This window comes from Chinchilla lanigera, unplaced genomic scaffold (assembly GCF_000276665.1).
Source record: "Chinchilla lanigera isolate Chin_1 unplaced genomic scaffold, ChiLan1.0 scaffold00077, whole genome shotgun sequence".
Lineage (NCBI taxonomy): Eukaryota > Metazoa > Chordata > Mammalia > Rodentia > Chinchillidae > Chinchilla > Chinchilla lanigera.
The window spans coordinates 7,784,606-7,805,570 of record NW_004955478.1 but is presented as its reverse complement, the minus strand read 5'-3'; the positions used below and the strand labels follow the sequence as shown (position 1 = coordinate 7,805,570).

Here is a 20,965-nt window from a genome sequence, read left to right as displayed (position 1 = left end):
CACAGGCCAGCAAGCAGTCAGGCACAGACACCCAGCACAAGCACAGAGCCTGGCCCAAAGGGCATGGCAGGCAGGTGGGTTAGCTCTTGAGACCATGATGTTAAATGAAATCAGACACACAATCTTAATCATTGTAGGGTCTCTTTTTTTATTTTGGTCTTTTTGATACAGGGTTTCACTATGTAGTTCAGGCTGGTCCTGAACTCACTATGTAGCCCAGGCTGGCCTTGAACTCACAGCAATCCTCCTGCCTCAGCCTCCTAAGTGCTGGGATTACAGGCGTGCACCACCACACCTGGCTGCATGGTATTTCTTACATGAAAAGCCCAAAATATATAAAAGAACAAAATACAGGATAGTAGGAAACAGGGAGATAGATCTTTTGCAAAAAGGAAGGTCACCAAAGAGATGGGAGAGGGAAGGGGTGACATGCTGGGTACACGTACCAACTCCCCACGAGGAATGCGCTGGTCATGTACCGCAAACTAATAAAAATATCTTTTAAAAGATAATCTCAAAAAAAGAAAGCTACAGCTCCCCAATCCCACCGCCCCCCCATTTTGTTCTGCGGTACTGGGGATTGAAGCCAGGGTCTTTGCACTGAGCTACATCTCCAGGCATTTTTTATTTGAGACAGGGTCTTGCTAACCTGCTGAACTGCCCAGGTGGCGCTTGAACTTGAACTTCTCCTGCCTCAGTGTGCCACAGTGCTGGGGTTACGAGCACGTGCTATCACAGCTAGCTGAAACTATTGGTCAAACGTCACCAATGGCACAAATATAAAAAGAAGGTATAAGTGGATACATTTCTGTTGGAAGACAGAGGTGAATGCATGCATGTTTTTGGCAACATGCTTAATTACATGTATCAGACATGCAGAAGAAAGCTGCTCCTCACAGATGCATACTGACTCAGCACGCCAAGCTGCCACCCCACCCCAGGGCCCTTCTGGACAATCAGCCCCGACTGGGCCAGTGCAGGGCACGGAGAAGAGCCCCCTCTGCTGGCCAGCCTCCCGGAGGCCCTGCACCGCTCTGCTCTCAGGCGGGAGGGGAGTTAGAGGGAGCTGCCCTGAGTGGCCTCTCTCCCAGGCCCGGGCCATTTGCAAGGCTGGGTTCCGGCCCCACACAGGAGCCCAAGGGGAATCTAAGGGCTGTGCCTCCTGCTACACGAAGTGAGACAAGGCAGTTCTCTTGCCCTGAGGATGTGGCTGTGTTCACGACCAGCATTTCACACAGAGCGTGTATCCACAGGCCTCTTGCTCCTGGGGGCCCTCGAAGACACGAGATGGGGAAGGACAGTCTGCCTCCACGCGGTTCCTATCGAGCTGTCCCGCGGCGGGCAGGCCCTTCAGACCCTTCTTTTGCGAGTGGCCCCTGGTCTGGTGCAAGAGCACGCGGAGCCTCCCCCGACTTGTCCAGACAAGAGGGGCCGGCTGGGGAGGGAGCTACACCGCGAGACCCTCACTTGCCAGCAGCGACGCTCGAGCCCCGGCGTGCGCGGCTGTCTCGTGTGCTGCAGACGTCTCCAGGTGAGCTGGCTTCCACTGCTTTCCCGGCCAAGTTACCTCTGCAGCTCTTCTCCCTCTTGGGTCCTACCGAGGGCACACACTCCGCGTACTCTATTCTGAGTCTGAATCTCACCTTGGGCCATGTCCATTCTAACTGGCCACCCGCCTGCCACTCAGCTCAAGTAATACTTTTGGGGATTTCCTGCAATGTCTGGTGGAAGTTTCCCCCACGAACAGCCCCCAAGGAGGACGCCCCAGCCCCTGGGCGCGCTGCCCACACCCGGATGCTGCCCTCCTCCAGCCAGGCTGGCCGCGCACGGCCCCCACCCCCAGGACAGCACGATGAGCCCCTTGCCCGTGAGAGGCGCTTCTGTCTTTAAGAAGACAAATCGACTCGCGAATCTGAAACGACCTTTATTTGTGGTTGGCTCAACGTAAGATGCCATCACCGATCAGCAGAATTATAAAACTGTACAGGGAGTACAAAAATAGACCTTTTAACCTTAGATAATGACCCTCATCTCATCGAGCTTTAAAAATACACATAAAAATACACGTAAAAATCTGGCAGTTTATAAAATATAAAGCTAAAAAGAGGATTTTAGATTCCACAAAGAAGATTGTATCACACAATTAACACACGCTGACACCGAGTAAAACGGCCATCCACAGAGAAGACACAACGGCACATGATTAAAAAAAAAAAAAAAATCACCTAAAAGTTAGCATTTTACCCCAACCAGATTATTCACCCATTCAAGACAAGCCATCCATGCCACGGAAGGATACAGTATGACTCTTCCCTTTCCAGTTTTAAAATAGTCAGGGGTGCTGTCCAAAGCAGATGTGATGTGCTTTTAAGCAAGTGCAAACGGAACTAGATACACTTCGAAGTAAAAATTAAATAAATATAAATAGGTTCAATAAATAGGTCATTGCAAAAAAGAACACTACACGAGGCTCACATGTGAGAACGCCACGGAGCCCACCAGCAACGCCCAGGTGGGCGGGGACTCCCCGGCACAGCTCCAGGGGCCCTGGGAAGCAGCACTGCACCCAGCGGGCGCGGGCACAGGGCGGCCAGGCAGTGGGCTGGCAGCGAGCTGCAGGCTGCGCCCGAGGGAGGCTCGCGGCAGATACATCCGTTCAGGTCTTCCAATGAATACAGACAGGACTGAGGTGTTGAAACAAAAATCAGAGCCAGAGTCATTCAGGGGAAATTACTGCTTCACAAAGACAACAAAAAACAGGAAAAGAACGGATACTTTGGCTTAGAAGATTAACGATCCCACCCCGGAGGGAAGAAGCTGGGCTCCCCGCACAGGATGACTGATGCCCCCTTTCCAGGAAACGCCCAGGCCGGGCCAGTCAGCCCCACCACCGCACCGGGATGAGGGAGACGCCGGGAAACGCGGATGCCAGTTCCAAAACCAGAGAACGCACGGTGAACGCGGTTCCATCCGCTCCCCGCCAGCTCTCCTGACACCTTCTGACCAGTGAGTGATGGAAACAAGGATCCAGTGAATGGAGAAGGGAAACGTGGGCAAAACTACCCTCGGCCACAGTTCAGCTGCTGAACAGAGTGGCGGGGCGGGGAGAGGCCAGCCATGCCCAGGCTGCTTCTGCGGGAGCTCCTCTCAGCAGCCAATTAACTGCTCTCTTACTGCAGTGAGAAGGAACCACCAGTGGTAACAGGATCACCGACCACACACAAAACCACTTCTAGAGCTGGGAGAAAGCGTTTCGCCGGACCACGGCTCAGCGCTGGTCTGTGGCTGAGCAGTGCCGTCTCAGGAAGAGCCCGGTGAGACACAGCTGCCGCACCAAGGGCAGACGTGCACCCGGGCTTCACGCCCAGCCGCCACACGGCCTCGTGACCGATCGGGTGACACCGGTGCTCCTGAAAGTGCAAACGCTTCGGTGCCTAGTGACAGCAGCACTTTTCAACAACTGAAATTAAAGACTCAAGAAGCAACGAGAGAAATTCTGGCACATGGGCCAGAGGGGTTCCATACATGGCTCAAGACAAGACCCACATGAATTCCAGGGCTCTCTGATTCCTAGCGGATGCAATTCAGCACTGTCGTAAAGATGGAGACAACGTACTTCTAAAAAGTTAAACGGCCCTGTAGCTTGAACTAAGAGGTACAGGGTTGCAGAGCTGTTCCGGCCTCTGAAAGACAGCTGCCCCGGATGAGCACAGTGGGAAACTGCAATTCTAGACTCAAACTGGATAGCTAGAGGGCGCCCAAGATGTCTTCAAAACAAATGTCTCCAGGAGAGCTCTTCGGACAAACCGGGACAACTGACAAGTGCCGGGGTCCTGAAGGTGGGCAGAGAGGACGGGCAAGGCGACCTGACCAGGGCCGACAGTCTGGGACGGGGCATTTTAAGGCAGGTGTGCAGACCCCAAACACATGCCCTTCCCCCTGGCTTGGGTTCTTTGTAGCACTCTGCTTATTTGCTGTCGGCCGTCTCACAAGAAGCCTTACAAAAGCGGAGGTCGGCCTCTCCCGCTCCTTGGATGTCCTAGCCCCCTGGGACCTACCACCTCAATGCAGTGAATCCTCAACTAAAATATGCTGAATAAAGGCGTCTGGGAAACATGGATGGTAAGAGGTGAATCTATCTGATGAGCGGAAAAGGAATCTGAGAAAACTGTCTCCAGGCTTTCTAAAAACAGGGAGATGACAACAAACCGGGCCACTAGAAACCACCTGAGCACTTCCTGGGGGGAAAACTCGGCCACAAAAAGCGTGTCAGTCCTGTCAGAGGACACAGGGCACCTCCTTCACCTCCCGACACTCTCCTGGGCTGTCACCCCTCAGAGCCATGCGGCGGGCACTGCAGAAGGCAGAGCTGGCAGAGATGCACCGAAGCAGAGAAAACCAGTCTAGCCACGTCCTGGAAGATGAACCACGCGGTAGGAGATGCCCAGGAAGCCAAGCGAAAGGCTGAGGTTCCAAGGCCTGAGCAGGGTCATTCGTGAGGGTCAAAGATGCAAGCTCATACTGATATTTATGAAAGCAGAACTGAATTCTTCAGAAGCAGAACAATCTTTGGACGAGTGGCCTTGACACAAACAATCCACAAACAATCCTTCTCACAGGAGAAGCAGGAGTGACTCCTATCGATGCCCAAAACTGCCGATGCCACTCTGACTTGGGAACGACGGAAGCGGGACTCAGCTTGCCAGGCCGGATGCAGCGGCCCTCACTGGCCGGAGGAAGCGGACACAGAGCACGTCCTCCCATGCACCCGCTGCATCCTGACCTCTAAGGCTCTCAGGTGGGAAAAGAAGTTCTGACTGAAACTAAATTTTAAAATGATACTCGTTTTAGAGAAAAAAGCATACTGCCTAACTCAGGGAACGTTACTTTGACATTAATACATTTACATAGTGTTGCTAGAATGTTTTACCCTTCACTGTCAGAGAGTTCCACCAGAATACTCTTGAGGGGATGGAGACTTTTGGTACCACGCAAAATAGAAGACACTGTACCCTGCATTTCTTCTTCACAAGTAAGTCCACGTTTAGTTCACGTTAAGTTACTCTGCTAATATAGCATTTTTCAGTGTGATCGAAACACAGCCATTGACATTTGCCAGGAGAAACACAGAAGCTGGCCCACAAAGCCCACAGTGACTCCGGCCTTGGCCCCCAGGCGCCAGGCCCCGACTCCCCGTATGCGTCCGGACCTGCTGGCCGCAGAAGCGGAGCAGCCTAACCCCACCAGCTGGTCAGGACCTTCTCCAGGTGGCCGAGGGGGCTCCCACTCAGTTGCTCCCCCCTCATCCTGAAGACCTGTCCCCTGTGGCCTTTGCTGCCCTCCCCAGTGGCCAGGGAGCTCTTCATCTCCTGCCCCAGCGGCCCAGGACACAACCCGCCACAGATTACCGTTCAACCCGCGCTCTGGGTGAGCGCTGCCTCCAGAACCGAGCACCCTCTTCACCTCCAGGGACCCGCAGACCTGTCTCCTGCCCACCGCCGGCCGGTCCCTACCTTCACGCCTTACGCCACCAGCCTTGCGACCTAAGGAAACGCTGTTATCCGTAAGCTGGGAGGCTCTGGGCACACCTGTGATCAGCGAGGGACCTTTTGCCCGGAACAGCACCTCTGAGCGTCCTCCTCGCCGTCCCTCGCTGCTCGAGCCCACTTCTAGCAAAGGCTGCCCCGCCTGCACCCCAGCAAAGCCAGCCCCAGCATGCAGGCAAAACCTAGCACTCTTCCGCTCCCTTTCTCAAAGGCCCACAGACTGACGTCAGACAGGAATTTTACAGAGACGTTCGTCGGATGAGCTCGTCCAGCAGAGGGTCGGCAGGGCTCCTCTCACGGCCTCTGTGGCCAGCCTGCCTCTGCAGCCATCTCCGAGCTAGAGAGCGGCTTCCAAGGCTGACTTCCTCCTCGCTCCCTGGGGGTCTCGCAGGCCCCATTTCCTGCGGGGAGCATTATCTTCTGCTGGCTGCAGAGGGGGCAGCTCAAGGCACTTGGTTTGGGAGGCCTGGTCTCCCTGCTAAGCTGGCGTGGTGTCAAGCTCCCGACTAGAGACCAGGCCCGCTGTCACAGCTGGGGCCACCAGAACAGAAGCGTCGCCCAGGCTCAGAGGGTGTCCGGAGGCGCTGGGGGCTGGGGCGCCGGGGGCTCGTGGAAGTAGTAGGGCTGGAAGAGTCTCTCGTGGCTGCAGGACTCCATGGCCCGGTAGGTGTGTGAGAGGAGCTGCGGGAAGCGGGACGTGAAGTAGCGCACGAAGTCGTCGGGGAGAGAGCCCAGCGTCTCCTGCACCTCCACAGGCAGCTCCCGGTAGTGGTGCTTCTGCAGACAGGCAGAGAACACAGAGATTAGCCGTTGGGAGAAGGGTGCTAGTACAGCGGAAGATGCCCTGCCTGGCCAGTATACTTCAGTCTCTTAGCTGCCGTGGTAACAGTTCCTGTCCCAATTCCGGTTGCTCTCACCTCTTAAAAAGAGCTGGTCACTGTGACGCACACTGTAGAAACCAAGCCCCATGGACAAGCCGTTCTGCCTCTACCTCCTGCTTGCCTTTCTCGTATAAGCCCTAGACCGCCAGAGATCGGGGCCTGATACTCCGGGGATGATCCCGATCAGTGCCCGTGGGTGTGAACAAATCTGCCTCCAGACCCTGGGTGTCATTTCAGTGTTTCTGCTTGGCGTTGCACTAGCTGCCTTTCTAAAGGGAAAGAGCTCTAGGGGCCCCACCGCGTGCCCCAGTGAGCCTGCCTGCTTCCCTTCTTTCAGGAAGATGCCTCACAGCCAGTAAGGCCCGGCCTGAGCAGAGGCGGAGCTCCACTACCAGAGCAGCGTGTCTAGCAGGGGTGCACAGGCCGAAGAGAGGGTCCTGGCAGCTACACATGGAGCAACATCGCCTGGAACTGAAGCGTGTGTCCCGTGAGCTCGGAGGTCACTTCCGTGCCTGGGGCAGGCCCCCGTCTGCAGGCTGCTTGGTGACAGCACAGACCACCATCACCCCAGGTCCCCCAGAGGACAAGCGGGAAACCCTCCCTGAGTGCCTGCAGACCAGGGAAGTGCCCGAGGCTCCCCTCTGTGTTTGTGTGGCGGCTGTCCGGCAGCTGGAGGGCGTCAGGAAGCACAGGGAGCCCATGAAGGACACAGGCTCAGCGATACTGCTCCCCGGGGCTTAACCCTGCACCCCAACACCCCAAGAGAAAACCCGCACGGGAGCGGAAACAGCCTTTAACTTGTCAGATCCAGCTGAGGCCGCACAGCCGCAGACACGGGGAGCCCAGCAGGAAGAGAAGCTTCCTCGGGAACCGACGAGAGGAGCGGGCGTGCGCCTGGTGGCCCCCTGCCCTTCCGGCAGCCGCAGCCCTTTACCTTGTTTCTCATGGCTCGCAGCAGATCTCTGACAGAGCCACCTTTGTAGGTTCTAAATTTACGCAAATCTAGAAAAACATTAAGGGAGGCAAGGGTTAAACCAGTAACAAATACACTTTTAAACGAGAAGCACCCTTAGGGGCCCAGGGATGAGCAACCGGACTGAAATGGACATCACTGCAAGTGTGGTCATGGGAGCAGATGCCCCGCCTCAGCCCTGAGGGGTGCTCACCTCACACCCCCGGAGCAGGACACTGGAGTTAACCTGCCACCCAAAGAAACACCATCCGACCCCCAGCAGTGTAACCAAGCCCAGGGGTCACCCTGGAGAAACCCTCCAAGCCAAGATGCGGGACACGGAGCCCCCGGGTGGGCCCGCTCCGTCCACTCTTTCCTTAGCACCAGCTGCTCTTTCCAACTTCCTCGCGGGCGTCACAGGCTCACCTGTCTGGAGGGGCACAGTGATGTTCTCCCGCCAGTCCAGCCTCACCACGGCCCGCCCACCCCTCTCCAGCTGCCGCACGATCGGGCCATCCAGGGCTTCCTTTTCTATCCGGTCACTCACGTCCTGGGAAGGAAACAAGGCAACAGATGGCGGCCAGCGCGAGAGACGCTGGGCACAGGAGGACGGCCGCACGAGGTCATGAGTGGTCGCTGCCACGTCACTGGAAAGGGGCTGACGTTCCCCGAGCCCAGGCTGCCGCCCACTCAGAGCTGGGCGTGAGCAGGCCGCGCTCCACCGCCCTAACCCACGACTGTGCCCTGCGGGCAGCTGTGGCCGCTGCTCCCCGGGACAGGCACAGAGACCTGTGCACAGCAGAGACTGCCGCAGAGCGAGGCACGCGGTGCACAGACGTGGACGTATCTGTGGAGGGTCGCCTCCGGGACAGGCTCCACGCCTACAGAGACACAGGTGCGACCGAGATTTGCCCAGGAACCGAAACGAGAGGAAAGAATAAGCCTGAACTGACCAGCATAGTGCGTTTCACTGACTCACTGAGAAGGACCTGCTGCACCCCTAACTCTCAGAGGTCCCCACGCCTCCTCTGAACACTAGGAAAACACAAGAAAGCTGAGCACAGCGGCACGGGCCTAAGTTCAGCATTCTGGGAGGCTGAGGCAGGAGGGAGGAGGGTCGCAAGTTTGCGCCTAGCCTAGGAACTCAGTGATGCAGCAAGATCCTGGCTCAGAAGTGAAAAAAAGCGGGGCTGGGAACGTAGCTCAGTGTGAAGGTCCTGGGTTCTAATTCCCAGTGTCACTGATAGAAAGAGAGAGAGAGAGAGAGACAGAGAAAAAGGAAGGGAGAACATGAAGCTGAGCTGTCCTTTTGAAGAGGAAATTTGGTAGAGTATGGGCTCTGGAGACCACCCACACACACACACACAATTCAGGCCCTTCTCTATGTTTGATTTTCACAAGAACCAGAGGTTCCCTGAATGCCGGCCCCCGCGAGCCACCAGCAGTAAGACGGGCCCCTGGCTGAAGGGACAGGGAGCGATGAGCCCCCCCTTATTACTGCTAAGCAGCCGTAGGAGAATCACAGTCTTGTCTTTCTCTGAAAACAGTGACATCAGACTGGCTGAACTACCTTGCGATGCTGGAGAAAAGCTTTGGCGAGGTGAGACTGTCACCCTGGGCATGTTGGGGACATGTTTCTGGGCTATAAAGCAGTTACATACAGCTAGTTGGCATGGATGGAAGCTAGCTGTAACACATACGACTTAGAGGTACTAATCCTAACCTATGTTCCTTTGTACAACTTTTATTCCAGTTTTATATTTTGCCATCAAGTGACCTAGACCTGAGAAGTGTCACGTTACATCCTTTGCAGCGCTGTGGTTGGTCCTGATGCCACACATTCTCACTGCTGCCTTGGAGAGCAGTATCAACGCCCCCTGCTCCTCCAGACAGTGACAGTCACTTCGGGATGAGCGCTCACCAAGCCCCGCTCTGCCCAGACCCAGCGGAAGCCCTGTCCCATAAGCCTGCTCTGCAGAGCCATGTGCTGGGCGGGAGGCGCCAGGCGAGTTATGCTCAAATCGCCCCATGTAAATCCGAGAAACAGAATCCACAAAGCCACCTGGCAAGGTCACAAAGCCGCAACTGTCCAACCGCCAGAGGAAGCCGCGGTCATTGAGCTCACGCTTTAACTCTGCAGACTCTATCCTAAGCAAAACAAGATCTGACTGTAGACTGGATAGATGCGGAAAAACTCCATACAGGAAATATTTAAATGATGACATTTGGTGCCTGAGATGTGCTTGAAATAATCTGAGGTGGGGAGAGGGCAGAAGTTAGCACTCACTGAAGCGGGGAGATGGGCAATAGGAAGCATCCGGTCTACTTCTGTGTTTATTTGGAAATTCCATAAGACACAGTTTAAAGATTACGGTGGATCCACACCATATACTACAGTCATTAACATTTTAGAACTCTAACATGACAAATCCTTAACATGGTATGTACAGCAGAAAAGGCAGGACACAAAACTGTACACATGGGGCGATCCCTTGGTCACGGGACTGTGGGTCATTAATTTTACTCTCTGTCATTTTCTTCTACATTTCCGAATCCGGAGGACACTGGATGAAGACTCTGGATGGATAAACAGATGTGCGTACCTGAAAGAACTGGAGCTGCTTCTCCACGCTCCAGAAGAAGGGGTGCTTCAGCACGTGCTTCGCCGAGGGCCGCTGCTGGGGATCCATCGCGATCATGTTTTCTATCAACTCACGTGCAATGACATCTTCTGTAAGGGAGAAAAATAAACAGGCAACTCATTATTTTGAACTCAAAGCTACAACGAAATCCCAAACACTTTAGAAAGCTTCACATCCTTTGATGCAGGATTCCATTTACAACTGATTCCAAAAAAATAATTAAGAACTCACGGCTCACTTCAGCTAGTAAGGGGAGTCCTCACTGTGTGCCTTGTGAAGGGGGTTGACAGGAAATACCCAACAGCAGGGGCTTGGGGGGCACTGTGTTCTATGCCTGCAGGTGCTGGACGAGGAGCCATCAAAATGATCCCACAGTTAAATATGCATTGATGCAGACAGACACGCAAGACGACATGAGCCTGCTGTGGTGGGAAGCAGTGTGTGTGGGTTGCCCTCACTCTGTGACTTTGTGCATAGATGTCTAGTAGATCGGTGATCAGAGAACCACATACCAAGGCATTAATAACAGTCATCCTTGCATAATGCGATGACCAGCCTTATGAAAGGCTCACCTGCTTTTCCACAGTGAATAACAAAAATTAACCCATAAGCAAAGCAATAATTTAGTTTTAATTTTTCAAAAGGCAGCACGAGAATATCACGGGACAATTATAACCCAACAATTCCCAAATTCAGGAAACATCTGCACCTGAGCCAGGACAGCATGGACAGAGCCTGTCCATCCCCAGCCCAGCATTAACTGTGTCTGATGACCACGGCCTCTCTCAGAGACCAGTTTATGAAGCACAGCCAAGCTGTCCGCCCATGTGCCAGTACAAAAAGGATCTCATACTATTCAACTCTCATATGGCAAGTTGGAAAGAGGGGGCCTTACCCAGGTCCCATGGTAGTTGGCGCTCCAAAGGGTTACCCTGGCCAGCCTTCCCCCAGCTCCGGCATAAGCTGGCCTTCCTCGGGGCCAGGGGACGCGGCTGGGTGGCAGGGACGCTGGGAGAGCAGAGGCCGCACCAGCCCGGGCCCAGCTACTCACCGTGCTTCTCTGGGTGGAAGCAGTCGAGACTGTAGGCGCCCAGGAGGATGTTGGCCTGCCGCTGCAGGGACTTGCCGAAAGGATGGCTGCCCTCCGAGATGACGTAGTAGAAGACACAGCCTGCAGAGAAGATGTCCACCGTGTAGGTCTGAGAAGAAACACAGGGCATGAGAGGCCTTGAGCAGAGTCCGCACCTCGCTTGTGGCCAGGCAGGGAAAAAGCATGGTGGCCACGTCGGCCCAGAAGGTGTTCTGGGGAACCAGCGGGTGGGTGCGAGGTGCCCAGAGCAGCGAGGGTCCCCTGCAGTGCTGCCCTGGTGGTGGGTCACAGCGGAGGACCAGGGACCTGGGGCCAGCTGCTTAGGAAGCGAGCCCTGGGGAAGCCCTTGGCCATTTCACTCCTCGGCTTCCTCACATGTAAGAGGACAGTGCTGGTTTGTTCCTCATCACCAATGCGCTTACATGAAGATCTGATGTACTGCGTGAAAACAGCCGCGCACAGCAGCACCGGGACCCCAGGACGCTCTCCTGGCTGTCAGGTGTTTTATACCCAAGTGACGGAAAGGTCTCTGAAGGCAGGGACCTTTGTGTGTCTGCTTCCCTGTTGTACCCCCAGGGACCAAAGGGTTAGTAAGTAGACATTTTTCGGTTCAAAAACAGATCTGGAAAGAAAGTTTCTGGAAAGAAACTACCTGGCAAGTTCCCAAGGAGTAGGTTTTGGACACTATCTGCTGATGCCTCTGCCTTATCCTTCAAAATCATTCAGTCTACAGATGCGCTTTGTAAGGAAACATGCAGGTGTGACTTTCAGCTCACACTGTTTAGGGTCTCACAACAGGCCCCAAGCACGGCTAGGGTCCTAATGATGGGTTCTACCTCTTAGATTCCCCACCAGACAACTTGTGAGAAAAAGCTAGAGGCTCACCCCATCCACGCTGATGAAACAAAGCTTTACTGATACGGTACACTCAGCCTCTCGACGGCCTTGTTGGGGAGCAGAGCAAACGTCACCCTCCCAGATAACCCGAACCAAGGGCGTAAGGACAAGCTAGGGTCCCGGCTGGATAGTAACAAACCAGGGGAAGACTAGGTCTTCACATTTTAAACCTGGAACTCTTAGCCGGGGATATAGCTCAGTGGCACAGTACGTGCCTGTCAAGCGCGAGGTTGGAAGTTTGATCCCCAGTACCACAAAGCAAATCAAAAAAACAAACAAAAAAAAAAACACAAAAAAACCAACGTGGAACTCTTAATTCTACCTCGCCAGAACTTTCTGCGGGTGACAGATACGGGACAGGAAGGACACAGCCCCCACAGCTGTGTCCACAGGAGCCCTTACCTGCCTGCCTCACCTCACAGTACCACGCCCTGCTCCCCAAGCTTCCTACAGCCGTGCTGCCTCCCACCCCCGGCACAGGTGACAATGAGGGGACGAGCCACCTTTCCTGCCTGCCAGTTCTCCAAACACATCACTGCCGCTGCTTCTTGTCATTTAAATCCTCTAGAAGGGGATAAAATACGGGTGCCACAAAGTTTGAGGTAAGCTGAATCAACTGGCAAGAATCAATAAAATTGGCTACAAAACTGCTATGGAATTAGGTAAGATAGTACAGTAAGGGACAGGGTTGTAAAGAGTTAAAAACTGATCCAGCTCTCACACTGCTAGGAACCATTCAAAACGTCTGCGCTTCACTCAAGTCACAGAAGTGGCCTGTGAATGTGCTTAATTCAAGAGTAATGAGTAACTCCAATCAGACCCAAATCCAAAGAAAAGACCCTGACCTATAGCCAAAAATTTTTACTGCTGAAAGAACTGTATTACTAGGGCCGGGGATACAGTTCTGCAGCACAAGTGCCCGCCTGGCAAGCATAAGATCATTAGTTCAACTCCCGGTACCCAAAAAAAGAACTACATTACTTGCTTTAAATTAAAGTACAATGTTTAATGCGGGTAAAAAGCTTCTACTGTGTATAACCTGTCAGGACAGCGGATCCCACCCTGATCTGGTTCAGGGAGAACCTGAACAGGTAAGCCTTTAAAAAAAAAAAAAAATCAGTCTCACTAGGTCGTTCAGGCTGGTCTTAAACTCACCATGTAGCCCAGGCTGACCCTGAACTCATGGTGATCCTGCCTCAGCCTCCTGAGTGCTGGGATTACAGGCGTGTGCCACCACCATGCCCAGCAAAGTGAGCCTGTGAATGGCTTCTTGCACCAGTGAGTAAGATACTCAGCCGCAAGTGGGCTCTAGGCCAAAGGATGCCAGAACCAGCTTGAAGAGACTCTTGTTGGCTAAATTTGGAACAACTTGAATATCAGAGGGAGAAAGGGCAAAAGGAAAAAGAACTGATTATGACACTATTTAAAAATCCTTGCTGGGCACAGTGGTGCATACCTGTAATCCCAGCACTCAGGAGGCTGAGGCAAGAGGATCGCCTTGAGTTTGAGACCAGCCTGGGCTATATAGTGAGTTCAATACTAACCTGAATAACACAGCAAGACCCCGTCTTAAAAAAAAAGCCTTGAGTCCACAGTGATTAAAGAGAAGAAGAGGAGGAAGAAGAGGAGAAGGAGGAGGAAGAGCAAATATAAAGAAAGTAAAAATAAAGCTATTTTTTAACCTAAAATATGTCAGCAAATAAATGCAGAAGAAAGTCATTGTACTGAATGTTTCAGGCAAGAATGACAGCCACTGACTGCTACACATTCCACCCAGGGGTCACCCTGTACACGACTTGCTAAAAACAAAGGGGGAAATGAACTTTCTCAGCAGGGAGACAGCTGATCTAATGGACCCAGGTTAGCACCCCCGACAGAGGCACAATAATAAATGGTACAATCTGCCATCATGTGCCTCTTGACGCAGTGACCTGGGATCTATTCTTGCCCCAATCATTTCACTTGAATTTAATCAAGCCAACAGACTTAACTTCTAGTTCGTAAGAAATACAGAGAACAGAGAGAAATGTCAAGCATTATCACAGGAGACAGACAAGCCCAGAATGCAGCATTCTGCAAACCGCCGCCTGGGCTCCAAAATGTCAGCACTGGGGAAAAAGGACATCTCCTTTGTGGACTTAGAGAGAGACAGTCAAGTACAACCTAAGACACGCAGCGGGTCCTGGGACACAAAACCCAGTTGTGCAAAAGGCGTCGAGGGACTAACGGGACACGTGAGTATGCAGTGACTGTCAGGTGAGAGCGGAGACGGTGTCCACTGCTCAGGAAGGATAACGGTACGGGGCGAGGAGACAGGAGCTGCTTGTTCTTAGAGACGCACGCTGCAGGACTTAGGGGTGGAGGGCTGGGATGCCTGCTCCTTGTGTTCTAGGGCTTCAGTGACAGACAGACAAATACATAAAAGATAATGCAAATGCAGCAGAAGTGCCAGCCGACGTTGAGTCTAGGTGGAGGTACGCAGGTCACAATAACAGGCTTTCGGTTTTCGCATGTCTAAAAGGTCTCAAAATAAAAAGCTGCGAAAACAGAAATACATATAAAAACAATGAAACGGGAGGTCTCATCGTCTTATGCACGTCTGATTATCCTAGTTTCCCAAAATAAAGCAGGGGGGTTAAAAGTGATTGCAAGAGCCCAGCCTGGATGGTACATACCTATAATCCTAGCCACTGGGGAAACTGAGGCAGTGGGGCTGCAGGTTCGAGACCAGCCAGGGCAATTTAGTGAGTCCCTCAAAATAAAATAAAAAGGCTAGAGAAGTAACTCAGGGGTAGAGTGCTTGCCTAGCAGCTGAGGCCCTGCTACAAAAGGAAACGTGATCAGAAAAGTAGAGAAAAAAACCAGACAAATTCTCATATTTATCCCCTCTGGGTCTGTATTAGGTCGTATGGGACGTCAGCACAGAAGCTCTTTGTTAAAGGAACGTCTTTTTCCAGCAACGTGCGCCCCGACCCCCAGCCCTGAACGTGAAGGTTCTGACTCCTGAAAACACCGTGGGCCGGTTCTCTGGTCCTCAGAACACGATGCCCGTTACTCACAGGGTTCTCCTTGCAGTCTTCGCTCAGCATCTCTGGGGCGATCCAGCCTTCGGTGCCAGGTACCCCAGAACGGCGGCTAAAACTGTGCCTGCCCACGGCTAACTTCTTGCAGAGGCCGAAGTCGGAGATCATGGCCTTGATCCTGCCGTGTGCGTTGGGCATGGAGAGGAGAATGTTGTGGGGCTTCAGGTCTCTGTGAACTGAGAGAGAACTCCAGCTCCGTATAATGCAGGGGCCGTGCACGCATGACAGCAGGGCCTTGCATCAGCACGCAGGCCACGCTGTCCCAGCAGCCAAGTACTGCACCACAGTTGATCTTCCGAACGAAAACCTCAGTATTCAGGTTTAATTGCAGAGCTGGTACTTTGCAATAAATAAGTGGGTTTTGGGTTGCAGTGTGGGTGTTCTGTCTCTAAATGCTTATGCAGCAACCCTAGCCTCCTACAAGATGGAGTGGGTCCTCGTCAGACTCCCAATATACTTGCTGTCATCTCTAAAGCTCTGATTTTCAGCTACCTAAGATTCTATCTTAAATTCTTATGCCACTGTCAAGAGACCATCTAATGTCCCCTCCCCCCTGCGCTCACTGATGTCGTTGAGCACAGCACTTAGACACCAGGCAGCTGTGGTTACTCCCTGGCCCGGCACAGGGAGCCTCTCACCAATGTTGAGCGAGTGGAGATGCGCCAGGCCTGAGGTGGTCTGCTGCAGCAAGGCGATGGGCTCCAGGCCGAGGTGGGCGAAGTCCTTCTGCTCCACATACTGCAAGGGACACGACGGCCAGGTCAGGGCATGCAGCCCTCAGGATTTCTCGGCTCCTGAGCTCCTTTCTTTTATCTCACTTTACTGGCAACATTCTCCACCAACGTCTGTATTTCCCACAGACCCCCTCAAAGAATGGGCTGTCTTAAATAAAGCTCCAGTGTACTCATGCAGAATGAGAAAGATAAGGCGAGACACTCCACTGCCTGAGCCTGCAAACTGAGGGGTGTGCGGCATCTCTCAGCCTGGAGTCAGCAACCAGCAACCTGCGAGCCCACATCAGCCAAACCAGAGACGGGAAGAGCAGACCGAGCTCGCTGGAGCCAAAGCGGGCAGAGCCATCCCAACCGCGGCCCACGGCTGCCCGGGCACGTGAGTGGGCTGAGCCACGCGCTGCATTTGGTGCGTGTGGTCACACAGATATACACGTCAGTGCCCATCAAACGTACACTCAGGATGAGTACACTTCACTTCACTAAGCTTCACTACAGTTAATAAAATGAAATAATAATAACAATAAATCTGCAGTCCCTGAAACAACATCCCAATTGGTGCAGGCAGGGAGGCTGCAGCGGTTGTGGCAAACTGTTAGTGACTCTGGACCCCAGGCCAGCCAGGCCCACCTCCTGCAGGGTGGCCGCACACAGCTCGATGGCAATGTACTGGAACTGCCGGTCCCGCTCCGTGCAGAAGTACCGGATCACGTTGGGGTGCTCGTCTGACTCTCGCAGCAGCTGGACCTCACGGTCTGCAAAGCTGAAACACTCGGGAAGGATCCTCTTCACAGCCACATCGCGACTGTCAAACATGCCCCTGCAGGAAAGGAGTGGCAGGTCTGTGTGGGGAGCGCAGGTCGGGCTGTAGGGACAAGGTGAGACCCACGGACCCACAGGGTTTCACCTCGCAGCCTCACAGCACAAGCCCGACCCGCCAGTGCGGCCCGGGGTCGTTCCTCCTCTCTCGGCGTGTGCGCTCCCGGGACTCACTTGCCTTGGTCGCTGCTTTGGTCCTCCTGTGCCCCCAGAGGCCGGGACTGGCCTGCCACCCAACAGACACTGGCACACCTCACGGGGGCATGGGACTGGCTACCCCGCTCACCGGTACACAATGGTGCCCTCAGCTCCGTGGCCTAGCACATCTTTGGGGCAGAATGAAATTTTTCCAACTATCACCATGCTGGTTTCCTCATCTGGGGAAAAACATGAGACAGAAGAGATCATTTTAAACAGCGATTACCTAAGGAACTTCAGGGCTAGGCCAGGCGTGTGGCACACGCCTATAATCCCAGCACTTCGGAGGCTGAGACAAGAGGATCGCTGCAAGTTCGAGGCCATTTTGGGTTACAAAGTGAGTTCAAGGCCAGCCTGAACTGCATAGTGAGACCCTGTCTCAAAAAGACAAAATAACAGCAACAACAAAAAATACAAAACCCTTCAGGGCTAAAAATGGCTTCCTGACTTCTAATTAAAGGTTGGGAAGTTGGGATTTAAGAGGCTCCACGTGCCAGACTCTAGGAGGACATAGTGGGCTGCGTTCACTGCCAATTTATGCCCAGGGCTGCCGCCTCCTCCCCCGTGTCTTGTCCCTGTCCCTGGATTCGGTCTCTGATTTTACATTACTGTGAGAATGCACGTCTTGAAACCTTCCCGAGGACAGGGCTCTCCGTACAGTCACTCAGCGCTAGGCAGTGATTAGCAAAAAAAGTGAAGCTTCACCTTAAAGCTCTGCCCCTGAACACTGCAGTGGAGACGGTGGACATGTAAAGTAAAGAGACCTTTTGGGACCTGGGGCTCTGGGGCCCCTACACAGTCTGTGTCAGTCCCCGCAGAATGCGAGCCTTGACCTCTGGCCTCAGCCAACTTCTGAAAGTGGATCGCAGCTGCTCTTTTCCACTTAGCCACAGGCCGGCCTCGGAATTTTTACAAGCCTGATAGGTAGGTAGCTCCCCTGGGTCAGCAGCGGTTCCCAGCACTGCGGGGAAGGATGGAAGGAGCACCAACATGACCTGAAAAGTCCCGGGGGGACAGGCCACACGATGGGACGGCAGCCCCGCCCACGGGGAGCCACAGGGTGGGAGGAAGTCAGGGGAGGCCGGTGAGTCCTTGCGAACAGCCCTTCTAATCTCGTGGGGTCACCTCGGAAGGACATGGTGCTCTATGGTTTTCGTGCAGTAGTCAAAGTAAAGATAAAACAGCACAGAAATGGCAAGAGGCTTTACCCTCGTCGTCCTGCTCCAGGGAGGCGCTGGTACCAGCCTTGGAGGCAGAGCCGTTGGAATGCAGTGAGTGGTTGGAGGCTCTGGGGGACGGGCTGGGGCTGCTGGTCCCTGAGCTCTCTGAGTAGGGGCTGGATGTGTCCAGCAGCTCGGGGTCCTGCGTCGACTCTCCGGGTGGGGGGAAGGGCAGCTGCTGCTGCTGCAGGAGCTGGATTTTCTCCAGCTCCTTCTGGAACTGCTGGTGCTGGAGCTGCCGCTGCTGGTGCATGCTCTGCAAAGAGACACCTCAGTCAGGCTTCGTGGTGTTCCCTCCGGGAACCCGGCCTGGGAAGGGGCAGCTCCCCATGGCGTAAGAGGCAGATGACTTCAGATGACCTCCGAGTCACAAGGACACCGGCGAGCCAAGTCAGTTGGATGCTTGCAGTCCTTCTGCCAGTTAGGCCCCTCCTAGTACAACACGTGTGCAAGCCTGGCCGGGCCTGCTCGGGGATAAACCACGGAAGGGCCAGAGACTCTGCCCTAGGTGCAGGGCTAGGCCCCGTGACGGGGGCTGGAGGTGAATAATTTAGAATTCCACAACTTTTATGGAGTCTGCGAGGGGGTTTAAAAGTGAGCTGCATGGAAGGAACGGCCAGTCCCCAGTGGGTAGCAGCAAGCCACTGCCCTGCACGTGATGAAGCTGGCAGGTGCCCGGCAGACCAGAAGCAGATAGCAAGTGGGGTTCAGAAGCCTGTTGCCACCCACCCACAGACGTGGCCGGGACGAGCGGTGGGGCTCAGGAGCCTCGCCCAGGGACCTGCCCGACTCCATCCCCTGCCCCCTCAGCCCCTCCTCTCCCAGACTCCGAAAGGTCTGCCCATCGTCACTAGACGCGGCACCAGCCCGGGATTATTCCACTGAGGCGTGGGAGGCTGGCTAAAGGGACTGGGGCGTAGCCCCTGGGGAGACTTCTAGCGCGTGCTTTCTCTGCTCACGTCCTGGACACACCACACACCAGGAAGGTACTTAGCTGCTCAGAGCCTGCTTTCTTCTACTGCGGACAGCAGGTAAGTAACAGCCTCCAGGACCACGGAAGTTACACAGAACCACCTCTGCCGCAGAAAGCAAGCGCATAAAGGCTCTGCCCTGCGTCCCACAGGGGCCGTGTCTGAGCGCTGCGTCCTGAGGGCTAACACCGCAGTGCATAAGCAACCTGCGGGAGGGACAGTGTCTCGTCACCACCACCTCCCCAGCCACACACTGCTCGCCTGCTAACTGCCGCGGCCCTCCCGCTGGCTCAGCAGGCAGTTTGAGGGAAGATGCTCATCTATTATTCCCATTGTTAAAAAAGAAGATGGAATTCACTATTCACAATGACCTGTGAGCAGGTTTAAAAATTACCTTTTCCAGCCTGTTTATCGAAAAATACTAAGACTTAGGTTCACAACTGTCCTTTCCCGAGGAGCTCTTCAGCTGCAGTGTTTCTGAAGATAAGCAAACACTGACCTCTAAACATGAAAAGAAACGCGTTGGCCGTTTTCGCCTGACGTCACTGACAGGGGACGGCAGACCGCTCAGGAGGAAGCAGGAAGGGTGAGGGAGGGCCGGGCCTTACCAGCGGGTAGGAGATGACGAAGGCCACCCAGCCGACCAGGAGGAAGGTGCTCAGGATGATGGTGGCCATGTCCTTGAGCATGGAGTCCACAGGGGCCTCAGGCTTGGCGGCGGCGCGAGCCAGCTTCTCCTCCACATCCTGAGACACGGTGGCGGCCGCGTTTTCTGAAGGCTGGTCAACCAGGTTGATAACCTTGGATGGAGAAAGCCACTACATCACTGAAGAATTTTTAGCCAGATACACATGAACTGAATGATCAAGAGAAGTAACCCCGTTTACTTCTTTTGGGGAAACTGAAACGATCTGTATAAGCTGGTAAAAGTTGGTAGTCACTTTGACAGTATCTTTTCACGCAGAAAAAGAAAGCTGCCTGCATGTGCAGGCACGTGCTATAAAGTAATGCAGCCCTCTTCTCGTAAGCCCGTAAACTTCCAGCGCAACTCCAAAACTAAAATCAACTATTCAAGAATTCTACTCTTTCCAAAGGTTTTAAAAGGCATCAAAAAAAAAAAAAAAGCATCAGAAAGTATTTAGCCTTTGCTAAGGAAAATTATATTTAGAGGCCCCAAATTAAATCAAATAAAAAGGAAGCCCTCTCCCCAGAATCTCTGGAGCTTCATGGAGTATATACAGAGACTGAGAGAGACAGGCTCTTGCTATGTAGTTCAGACTGGCCTTGAGCTCACTATGTAGCCCAGGCTGGAATTATAGGGATATTCTACCATGCCTGGTTTCTGTGACTTTTTAGAAAGATGTATTGATCTCTTCCAAACACCTAGTGTTCCAGGCAGGTTGTTAAGTGTTTGCCTGAAAAATTAACACAGCCCCCTGGTCATGCACTGATTTACCGCCCCCTGCGGCACTGACACCCCACATTAATGCCTCTCAAGCCATTCCCTCCCAGCCCAGCGGCTCCGGAGCCCTTCTGGGTCCATCCTCCTCTGTTCACACCTCCCTCAGTGTCTCCCACAGTTTGACAGGTATGGCCTGCCTGGTGCACAGCAGGCTGAGGAATGCCTGCTGAGTATAGGACAGGGGTAACGCTCCTTTAGAGATACCTGCTCAGAAGCGTTTAAGAAGTCAGTCTCACTACCATAAAGTTATAGCTGAGAATATTTTGACAGATTTTTAAAAAGCTATTTTAAGATCAGATGGTTAAATATAAAACTCTGTATTATGAGCTGGGCATGGTGGTTCAGGCCTGTAATCCCAGCAATCTGGGAAACTGGGCAGGAAGACCGAAAATTCAAGCCCAGCCTGGGCAATTTAGCAAATTAGCAAGAACTTGTCTCAAAATAAAAATCTGAGTCAGGCATGGTAGTGCACG

At 53.6% G+C, this 20,965-nt stretch overlaps 1 protein-coding gene across 1 annotated transcript in view; it reads right to left on the bottom strand.

Moving 5' to 3' along the window:
- Positions 1–1,908: 1,908 nt before the first annotated feature.
- The window catches only part of Ern1 (endoplasmic reticulum to nucleus signaling 1), a gene marked incomplete in the record, with an annotated part of 82,999 nt that continues 63,942 nt past the window's right edge, over positions 1,909–20,965 (bottom strand). The window contains 11 exon segments of the mRNA XM_013503183.1: positions 1,909–6,323; positions 7,362–7,429; positions 7,806–7,929; positions 9,983–10,110; positions 11,073–11,220; positions 15,068–15,267; positions 15,730–15,829; positions 16,453–16,642; positions 16,928–17,018; positions 18,048–18,315; positions 19,639–19,830. Of these exon segments, the coding sequence (XP_013358637.1) occupies positions 6,111–6,323; positions 7,362–7,429; positions 7,806–7,929; positions 9,983–10,110; positions 11,073–11,220; positions 15,068–15,267; positions 15,730–15,829; positions 16,453–16,642; positions 16,928–17,018; positions 18,048–18,315; positions 19,639–19,830 (1,722 nt within the window).